Source organism: Hemiscyllium ocellatum, chromosome 2 (assembly GCF_020745735.1).
Source record: "Hemiscyllium ocellatum isolate sHemOce1 chromosome 2, sHemOce1.pat.X.cur, whole genome shotgun sequence".
In the NCBI taxonomy this organism is placed as follows: Eukaryota; Metazoa; Chordata; class Chondrichthyes; order Orectolobiformes; family Hemiscylliidae; genus Hemiscyllium; species Hemiscyllium ocellatum.
In genome coordinates, this window is record NC_083402.1 from 4,615,505 (window position 1) to 4,626,856 (window position 11,352).

At 49.0% G+C, this 11,352-nt stretch overlaps 1 protein-coding gene across 1 annotated transcript in view; it reads right to left on the reverse strand.

Moving 5' to 3' along the window:
* Positions 1-1,822: 1,822 nt before the first annotated feature.
* Positions 1,823-11,352, reverse strand: part of LOC132829809 (complement component C7-like) — a 68,532-nt gene continuing 59,002 nt past the window's right edge. Inside the window, exons 12-13 of the mRNA XM_060847176.1 lie at positions 11,015-11,202; positions 1,823-2,219 (exon numbers count right to left, since the gene is read on the reverse strand). Of these exons, the coding sequence (XP_060703159.1) occupies positions 2,005-2,219; positions 11,015-11,202 (403 nt within the window). The 3' untranslated portion in view covers positions 1,823-2,004. The remainder of the gene's footprint in view (positions 2,220-11,014; positions 11,203-11,352) is intronic.

The following is an 11,352-nucleotide window of genomic DNA, read 5'->3' on the forward strand; positions in this document are numbered from 1 at the left end:
TTTTGATGCTGAATGCAACAAATAAAAAGACTTTCTTGAAATGTGATACTTTTTAAAAAGCTATTTCTCCTCATCTACCTGCGTACAGATGGAGTTCCATACCGCGCTGGAGACAAGCCCTCTTCCCCTCCGAGTTCAGAGCTACGGGCATTACCACAGCACCACAAAAGGAACTTTTATTAGAGTTTTACACACACTCTCTCTCACACATACTGTCCCCCCCCGCCCACACACACACACACACTCTCTCACACATACTCACACACATACACACACACTCACACTCTCTCACACACTCTCACACACACACACACACTCACACTCTCTCACACACACACACACACACACACTCTCTCACACACACACACACACACACTCACACTCTCTCTCACACACTCTCACACACACAGACACACTCTCTCTCACACACACACACTGTCTCTCTCTCACACATATTCTCCCACACACACACACACACTCTCTCACACATACTCTCCCCCACACACACACTCTCTCCCACACATATTCTCCCACACACAGACACACACACTCTCTCTCTCTCACACACTCTCCCACACACACACACTCGCTCTCACACATACTCTCCCCCACACAGACACACTCTCTCTCTCACACACACAGACACAGACACACACACACACACACACACGTGACGTGGAGCTGCTGGTGTTGACCATGACACCAGGTTATAGTCCAACAGGTTTATTTGAAATCCCCAGTTTTCGGAGGGCTGCTTCTCCCAGGTGAAATGTAGCGAGGGGCACAGCTACAGAATATATCGGCAGAGAGATCATTGCAAGATAATTCCAGGTAATTACGAGCGTGAACAGATCACACAGATGATATGAGTGGGGGGTTAACACACTGAATAACAAGGGAACAGATTAATTAACCGGCTGAAATTACAACTAAGCTTATTGGTCTATAACGTGGTGTCGTGTGGCTTCTGACTTTACACACACACTGAGAATACTCAGATTTGATCAGTTTTGACCCCCACCCTGAGGAAGACCAGACCATACCCTGACCCCAATTATCTTGCCTTATCTCTCTGCCTGTATATTCTGTGTCTGTGCACATCCCTCCACTTCACCTGATGAAGGGGCAGTGCTTCTGTCCACCCAAAACCCACCCACTCTGAAGCTTGTCCACCCTGACTCCGACACCCCGTTCCTCCATCCACCCTGACCTCCGACCCTCCGTCCACCCTGATCCCCCATCCACCCTGACCTCCGACCACCCTGATCCCCTGTCCACCCTGACCTCCGACCCTCCGTCCACCTGATCCCCCATCCACCCTGACCCCTGACCTCCAACCACTTCCACCACATATCCACCCATCCCCAGTCCACCCTGACCCTCCATGACCACCCTGACCTCCCTCGAATATCGTGACCCTGGGATGGGCATTACAATGTACAGGAGGTGGTAATGTACTGGGTAATGTCACTGGGATATTAATCCTGAACCCCAGGGTCATGTTGCAGGGCCCTGGGTTCGAACCCCACCACAGTAAGTGGTGAAATTTGGATTCAGTATAACGCTGGACTCACGAGTTGGTCTAACGGTGACCATTACACAGTCCACCATCATAAAACCTAGTTGCTTTTCATGGCCTTACCCTTACACGTGACTCCAGAACCACAGTCATGTAGATGACTCTGTACTGCTCTCTGGGCAATGAGGGATGGGGTAATAAATACTGAGGTGGTCAGTCAGACCCACAGCCTGGGAAGGTCTATCAAGGCAGAAAGAACAGAAACTGCACCAGGAAAGATGACCACATCAGTCAATGTGGGAGGAGGTTTTTATTGAGATCGAGGGAGAGAGCATAGCTGAGGGGGAGTGGGGGAGGGTGTGGGATTCAGGATCTGGGGGGCTGGTCCAGATAGTTGTGGAGAGCAGTGAACGGGATTTGAGAGGATGTGGTGCAGGCCGGGGGCCGCAGGTCAGGGAGTCAGCAGGCACTGACCCTCGTGACCTTTAACCCTGCAGGTGGTAGGCAGTGGTCGGGGTCGAGCGTTGTGAACATGGCCGGCTGGCGACGATCGTGAAGCTTTTTCTTTGACACCTCCACACGGCGGCCTCACACTCGCTCACTGTCCTCTCCTCCTCGCTTCCCTCCAACACGACACAGGATCGAATCCCTCCGGCAGGGCACTGACCCTCGGGCAGACACACACAGCCGGCCCGCTCCTCTGCAAAAACAATGGGCGGCCTGGTGAGGCACCGCAAGATCCCACAACCACATCCCAGTCAGGTATCCAAGGGGAACTGGCTCCCCCACCCCAGTCCCCACTGAAAGGACACGATGAGATCCCAGCTCTCAGACTGGCCTGCCTGTTTAGGATTTCCAAATCCATCAGAGACTTCACCACAACCTCCCTGAGGCAGGAGGGCCAGGATCCACCTACTGGTGGTTTGACCTCTCCCTCGGGCCAAGCACTGTCCAGGGAAATATGATCAATAACCACGCTCCCTCACACACACACCCCTCTCCCTCAATTCCCATTGCTTCCCTCAGCTCAGAGAGGCTGGGAATACTGCAGCAAGTAACTCCCCTCCTGACTCCCCAGTGTCTATCCACCATCTACAGGGCACAAGTCAGGAGTGTGATGGAATACTCCCCCCTTGTCCTGGATGGGGGCAGCTCCAACAACACTTAAGAAGCTCAACACCATCCAGGACAAAGCAGCCCACTTGACCAACACCACATCCACAAACATCCCCTCCCTCCACCACCGATGCTCAGTAGCAGCAGTGTATACCATCCCCTCCCTCCCCCACCGACGCTCAGTAACAGCAGTGTATACCATCCCCTCCCTCCCCCACCGACGCTCAGTAGCAGCAGTGTGTACCATCCCCTCCCTCCCCCCCACCTACGCTCAGTAACAGCAGTGTGTACCATCCCCTCCCTCCCCCAACGACGCTCAGTAACAGCAGTGTGTACCATCCCCTCCCTCCCCCACCGACGCTCAGTAGCAGCAGTATGTACCATCCCCACCCTCCCCCACCCACACTCAGTAACAGCAGTGTGTACCATCCTCTCCCTCCCCCACCGACTCTCAGTAACAGCAGTGTGTACCATCTACAAGATGCATAGTACACAGAACAATACAGCACAGAACAGGCCCTTCAGCCCTCGATGTTGTGCTGACCTTTTATCCTACTCTCTGATCCGACTACCCTACGTACCCTGTGAGAAAGTGAGGACAGAAAGAGGTCATTGTCCACATTGGAACCGACGACATTGGAATGGAAGAGGTTGAGACTCTGAAGGGAGATTACAGAGAGTTCGGCAGGAATTTTAGAAGGAGGTCCTCGAGGGTAGTAATATCTGGATTACTCCCAGTGCTACGAGCTAGTGAGGGCAGGAATAGGAGGATAGAGCAGATGAATGCATGGGTGAGGAGCTGGTGTATGGGAGATTTTTGAATCATTGGAATCTCTTTTGGGGTAGAAGTGACCTGTACAAGAAGGACGGATTGCACCTAAATTGGAAGGGGACTAATACACTGGCAGGGAAATTTGTTAGAAGTGCTTGGGAGGATTTAAACTAGTAAGGTGGGGGCGGGGTGGGACCCAGGGAGATAGTGAGGGAAGAGATCAATCTGAGACGGGTGCAGCTGAGAACAGAAGTGAGTCAAACAGCCAGGGCAGGCAGGGACAAGGTAGGACTAATAAATTATACTGCATTTATTTCAATGCAAGGGGCCTAACAGGGAAGGCAGATGAACTCAGGGCATGGTTAGGAACATGGGACTGGGATATCATAGCAATTACAGAAACATGGCTCAGGGATGGGCAGGACTGGCAGCTTAATGTTCCAGGATACAAATGCTACAGGAAGGATAGAAAGGGAGGCAAGAGAGGGGGGGAGTGACATTTTTGATAAGGGATAACATTACAGCTGTGCTGAGGGAGGATATTCCTGGAAATACATCCAGGGATGTTATTTGGGTGGAACTGAGGAATATGAAAGGGATGATCATCTTATTGGGATTGTATTATAGACCCCTAATAGTCAGAGGGAAATTGAAAAACAAACTTGTAAGGAGATCTGTTATCTGTAAGAATAATAGGGTGGTTATGGTAGGGGATTTTAACTTTCCAAACATCGACTGGGACTGCCATAGTGTTAAAGGTTTAGATGGAGAGGAATTTGTTAAGTGTGTACAAGAACATTTTCTGACTCAGTATGTGGATGTACCTACTAGAGAAGGTGCAAAACTTGACCTACTCTTGGGAAATAAGGCAGGGCAGGTGACTGAGGTGTCAGTGGGGGAGCAATTTGGGACCAGCGACCATAATTCTATTAGATTTAAAATAGTGATGGAAAAGGATAGACCAGATCTAAAAGTTGAAGTTCTAAATTGGAGAAAGGCCAATTTTGATGGTATGAGGCAAGAACTTTCGAAAGCTGATTGGAGGCAGATGTTCGCAGGTAAAGGGACGGCTGGGAAATGGGAAGCCTTCAGAAATGAGATAACGAGAGTCCAGGGAAAGTATATTCTTGTCAGGGTGAAAGGGAAGGCTGGTAGGTATAGGGATTGCTGGATGACTAAAGAAACTGAGGGTTTGTTTAAGAAAAAGAAGGAAGCATATGTCAGGTATAGACAGGATAGATCGAGTGAATCCCTAGAAGAGTATAAAGGCAGTAGGAGTATACTTAAGAGGGAAATCAGGAGGGCAAAAAGGGGACATGAGATAGCTTTGGCAAACAGAATTAAGGAGGATCCAAAAGGTTTTTACAAATACATTAAGGACAAAAGGGTAACTGGGGAGAGAATAGGCCCCTCAAAGATCAGCAAGGCAGCCTTTGTGTGGAGCCACAGAAAATGAGGGAGATACTAAATGAATATTTTGCATCAGTATTTACTGTGGAAAAGGATATGGAAGATATAGACTAGGGAAATAGATGGTGACATCTTGCAAAATGTCCAGATTACAGAGGACGAAGTGCTGGATGTCTTGAAACGGCTAAAGGTGGATAAATCCCCAGGACCTGATCAGGTGTACCCGAGAACTCTGTGGGAAGCTAGAGAAGTGATTGCTGGGCCTCTTGCTGAGATATTTGTATCATCAATAGTCACAGGTGAGGTGCCGGAAGACTGGAGGTTGGCAAACGTGGTGCCACTGTTTAAGAAGGGCGGTAAAGACAAGCCAGGGAACTATAGACCGGTGAGCCTGACCTCGGTGGTAGGCAAGTTGTTGGAGGGAATCCTGAGGGACAGGATGTACATGTATTTGGAAAGGCAAGGAATGATTAGGGATAGTCAACATGGCTTTGTACATGGGAAATCATGTCTCACAAACTTGATTGAGTTTTTTGAAGAAGTAACAAAGAGGATTGATGAGGGCAGAGCAGTAGATGTGATCTACATGGACTTTCGACAAGGTTCCCCATGGGAGACTGATTAGCAAGGTTAGATCTCATGGAATACAGGGAGAACTAGCCATTTGGATACAGAACTGGCTCAAAGGTAGAAGACAGAGGGTGATGATGGAGGGTTGTTTTTCAGACTGGAGGCCTGTGACCAGTGGAGTGCCACAAGGATCGGTGCAGGGTCCACTGCTTTTCATCATTTACATAAATGATTTGGATTTGAGCATAAGAGGTACAGTTAGTAAGTTTGCAGATGACACCAAAATTGGAGGTGTAGTGGATAGTGAAGAGGGTTACCTCAGATTACAACAGGATCTGGACCAGATGGGCCAATGGGTTGAGAAGTGGCAGACAGAGTTAATTCAGATATATGCGAGGTGCTGCATTTTGGGAAAACAAATCTTAGCAGGACTTATACACTTAATGGTAAGGTCCTAGGGAGTGTTGCTGAACAAAGAGACCTTGGAGTGCAGGTTCATAGCTCCTTGAAAGTGGAGTCACAGGTAGATAGGATAGTGAAGAAGGTGTTTGGTATGCTTTCCTTTATTGGTCAGAGTATTGAGTACAGGAGTTGGGAGGTCATATTGTGGCTGTACAGGACATTGGTTAGGCCACTGTTGGAATATTGCGTGCAATTCTGGTCTCCTTCCTATTGGAAAGATGTTGTGAAACATGGAAGGGTTCAGAAAAGATTTACAAGGATGTTGCCAGGGTTGGAGGATCTGAGCTACAGGGAGAGGCTGAACAGGCTGGGGCTGTTTTCCCTGGAGCGTTGGAGGCTGAGGGGTGACTTTATAGAGGTTTATAAAATTATGAGGGGCATGGATAGGGTAGATGGGCAAAATCTTTTTCTTGGGGTCGGGGAGTCCAGAACTAGAGGGGCATAGGTTTAGGGTGAGAGAGGAAAGATACCTAAGGGGCAACTTTTTCACGCAGAGGGTGGTACGTGTATGGAATGAGCTGCCAGAGGAAGTGGTGGAGGCTGGTACAATTACAACATTAAAGAGGCATCTGGATGGGTATATGAATAGGAAGGTTTTGGAGGGATATGGGCCAGGTGCTGGCAGGTGGAACTAGATTGGGTTGGGATATCAGGTCAGCATGGACGGTTGGACCAAAGGGTCTGTTTCTGTGCTGTACATCTCTATGACTCTATGACTGCAGATGCTGGAGATCAGAGTCAAGAGTGTGGTGCTGGGAAAGCACAGCAAGTCAGGCAGCATCTGAGGAGCAGGAGAATTGACGTTTTGGGCATAAGCCCTTCATCAGGAATCACTCTCAATTCTAATGTACACACCCTACATTGTACTATCATGCCTGGGCCTATTCAAGAGTCACTTAAATGTCCCTAATGTCTCTGTCTCTACTCCCACTGCTGGCAGTGCGTCCCACACACCCACCACCCTCTGTGTAATGAGTCTCCCTCTGACATCTCCCCTAAACCTTTCTCCAATCACCTTAAACTTATGACCCCTCGCGATAGCCATTTCCATCCTGGGAAAAAGTCTGTGTCTATCCACTCTATCTATGCCTCTCACCATCTTGTACACCTCTATCAAGTCACCACTCATCCTTCTTCACTCCAATGAGAAAAGTCCTAGCTCCCTCAACCTTTCGTCATAAGACACACCCTCCAGTCCAGGCATCTTCCTGGGAAATCTCCTCTGCACCCTCTCTAAAGCTTCCACATCTTTCCTATAATGAGGCAACCAGAACTGGATACAATATTCCAAGTGTGGTCTAACCAGGGCTCTATAGAGCTGCAGCATAACCTCGCAGCTGTTAAACTCAATCCCCCTGTTCATGAAAGCCAACACACTATACGTCTTCTTAACAACCGTCTCAACTTGGGTGGCAACTTTGAGGGATCTATGGACATAGACCCCAAGATCCCTCTGTTCCTCCACACTGCCAAGAATCCTGCCTTTAACCCTGTGATCTGATTTAAATTTGACCTTTCGAAATGAATCACTTCACACTTTTCCAGGTTGAACTCCATCTGCCACATACCAGCTAAGTTCTGCATCCTGTCAATGTCTCATTGCAACTACAACAGCTCTCCACACTATCCACAACTTCACCAACCTTCTGTCATCGGCAAACTTACTAACCCACCCTTCCACTTCCTTGTCCCAGTCATTTGTAAAAATCACAAAGAGCTGAGATACTAGAACCGATCCCTGTGTAACACCACATGTCACCGAGTTCCAGGCTGAATACTTTCCATCTACCACCCCTCTCTGTCTTCTGTGGGCCAGCCAAACCTGTATCCAGGCAAAAGTGAGGACTGCAGATGCTGGAAACCAGAGTTTAGATCAGAGTGGTGCTGGAAAAGCACAGCAGGTCAGGCAGCATCCGAGGAGCAGGAAAATCGACGTTTCAGGCAAAAGCCCTTCATCAGGAATTAGTACATGAAGTGAGGAAGGAGGTTGCTGCGCCTTTAGCGATGATCTTTCCATCCTCACTGTCCACTGGAGTAGTACCAGATGATTGGAGGGCGGAAAATATTATTCCCTTGTTCAAGAAAGGGAATGGGGATAATCCTGGGAATTATCAGGAACCCAATTCTGTATCCAGACAGACAGGTTTCCCTGTATGCCATGCCTCCTTACTTTCTGAATGAGCTTACCATGGGGAACCTTATCAAACACCTTGCTAAAATCCATGTACACCACATCCACTGCCCTACCTTCATCAATGTGTTTTGTCACCTCCTGAAAGAATTCAATAAGGTTTGTGAGGCATGACCTGCCCCTCACAAAGCCATGCTGACGATCTCTAATCTAACTATGGACAGTGTGGGGGGCTGTTGTAGTTGCAACGGGACATTGACAGGATGCAGAGCTGGGCTGGGACGTGGCAGATGCAGATGTATGCCACCCAAAGTTGATTGAGTTGTTAAGAGGGTGTATGGTGTGTTGGCTTTCATTAGCAGGGGGATTGAGGTTTCCAAATAATCATAAACCCTGTCTTTCAGAATTCTCTCCAATAATTTGCCATCCACTGACTTAAGACTGACCGGTCTGTAATTCCCAGGATTATCCCCATTCCCTTTCTTAAACAAGGGAATAACATTTGCCACCCTCCAAACATCTGGTACTACTCCAGTGGACAGTGAGGACACAAAGGTCATAGCCAAAGGTGCAGTAATCTTTTCCCTTGCTTCAAGTACTAACCTAGGGTATATCCCGTCTGGCCCAGGGGATTTATCCACCCTTATGCTTTTCAAAATTTTCAGCACATCCACCTCCCTAACATCAACCTGTTCGAGCATATCAGTCTGTTTCACGCTGGCCTCAGAAATGTCAAGGTCCCTTTTACTAGTGAATATTGAAGCAAAGTATTCATTAAGGACCTCCCCTACCTCCTCCAACTCCAGGCACAAGTTCCCTCCACTATCCCTGATTGGCCCTACCCTCACACTGGCCATCCTCTTGTTCCTCACATAAGTGTAGAACACCTTAGGGCTTTCCCTAATCCTACCCGCGAACGCTTTCGCGTGCCCCTTCTCCTTCTCATTCTCCTAAGTCCATTCTTCACTTTCTCTTTGGCTACCTTGTGACCCACTAGAGCCCTGTCTGATCCTTGCCTCCTCAACCTTCACTAAGCCTCCTTCTTCCTCTTGACTCTATGTTCCACATTTCTTGTCACCCAAGGTTCTTTTAACCTACCATCCCTTCCTTGCCTCAGTGGGACAAACCTGTCCAGCACAATCAGCAACTGCTTCCTATACAACCTCGACATTTCTGTTGCGCATTCCCCTGGGATCATCTGTTCCCAATCTAGGCACCTCAGTTCCTGCCTAATAACATTGTAATTCCCCCTCTCCCAATTAAATATTTTTCCATACCGTTTGCTCCTAACTTTCTCCATGGCTATAGTAAATGTCAGGGAGTTGTGATCACTATTACCGAAATGCTCTCCCACTGAGAGATCCGACACCTGGCATGATTCATTGCCAAGCACCAAATCCAATATTGCCTCCCCTCTATCAGGCCTATCTACATATGATGTCAGGAACCTTTCTCAGGCACACCTGACGAAACTGCTCCCTCCAAACTTTTTGAACTAAGTTGGTTCCAATCATTATTAGGGAAGTTAAAATCATCCATGACAATAACCTTGTTATTTCTACACTTTTTCAAAATCTTCCTCCCAAACATCTCCTCCATGTCTCTGTTGCTAGTGAGGGGCCTGTAGAAAACTCCCAATAAAGTGACTGCTTCTTTCCAGTTTCTGACTTCCACCTATACTGGCTCTGTAGATAAACCCTCCTTAACAATCTCCCTTTCTTTAGCTGCAATACTATCCCTGATGAGCAATGTCACTCCTTCAACTCTTTTACCTTCCCTCCCCCCCCCCCCCCCGATTCCTTTTGAAACATCTAAATTCTGGAACATCCAAAAACCATTCCTGTCTCTGTGTTAGCTAAGTCTCCATAATGGCCACAACATCATAGTTCCAAGTATGGATCCACACTCTGAGTTCATCACCTTATTCCTGATATTTCTTGCACTAAAATAGATACACTTCAACCATCACTCAGACTGCAACTGTTCCTTATCAAGTGCCAATCTCTCCTCACAGACTCTCTGCTCGCTGTATCTGGCTGTTCACTACCTACTCCATCTAATCCATAGCTCAGATTCCCACTACCCTGCCAATCTAATTTAAACCCGCCTGAAGAACTCTAGCAAACCTCCCGCCCAAAATATTGGTGCCCCTCCAGTTCAGGTACAAACCATCCTCCTTGTACAGGTCCCACCTTCCCCAGAAGGTATCCCAATGACACCCATCTGAAGCCCTCCCTCCTAGGCCAGCTCTGCAGCAATGTGTTGAGCTGCACTCGCTCTCTGTTCCTAGTCTCACTAGCCCATGGTACCAGTAGCAATCCTGAGATTATTACTCTGCTTATCCTGCCTTCTAGCATCCAACCTAACTCCCTATATTCACTTTTCAGATCCTCCTCCCTTTTCCTAGCTCTGTCATTGGTACCATTATGTACCATGACTTCTGGCTGCTCTCCCTCCCCCTTAAGAATCCTGTAGACTCTATTTGAGACATCCCTGACCCTGGCACCCGGGAGTCACCGTACCATCCGGGAGTCTCGCCCGCAACCTCACTGCAGAAATTCACCAAAGATCCTCAGGCAGCACCTTCCAAACCCACCCCCACTTCCATCTAGAAGGATAAGGGCAGCAGGTACATGGGAACACCACCCCCTGCAAATTCCCCTCCAAGCCCCTCACCATCCTGACTTGGAAATATATCGCCGTTCCTTCAGTGTCACTGGGTCAGAATCCTGGAATTCCCTCCCTCAGGGCATTGTGGGTCACCCTACAGCACATGGACTGCAGCGGGTCAGGAAGGCAGCTCACCCCCACCTTCTCAAGGGGCAACTAGGGACAGCCAGTGACTCCCACGCCCCCAGAGTGAATTAAAGAACTTCTGATTTGTCCTTCCAGTCACCATCCTCTTCACTCAGTGACGCCCTCCAATTCCTCCCTGTCTCCCCTCAACCAGTCACCATCCAGTTGCTCCCAGGATAGACTAACTGGCACGGAGGTGTTTGGAGGCTATTTCAATGAAAGAAAGTTGTTATCTCACCATCGCAGGTCTCTCCAAGCGGGCAGGAGCCACAGCGGGCAGCAGGGGCAGGGGGCAGGGAGGAGCAGGTGCTCTCTGGGACAAGCACAAAACTGCGCCCCAAACACTCCAACGCCAGGAGCTTACACAGGGTCAGCAGCATGACCCTGTCCGTCTTCCCATCCACCACACAGACTGGCAGCGAGGGGCTGGGGGAGGGTACACAACACACCATCAGATAGAACACAGGGCACCGGGCACTGGGGGGGGTGTGAGAGGGAGAGAGAGGGGCATGGGATGGGGGAGAGGGAGAGAGAGAGGGGCACTGGGTGGGGGGGAGGGAGAGAGAGGGGCATGGG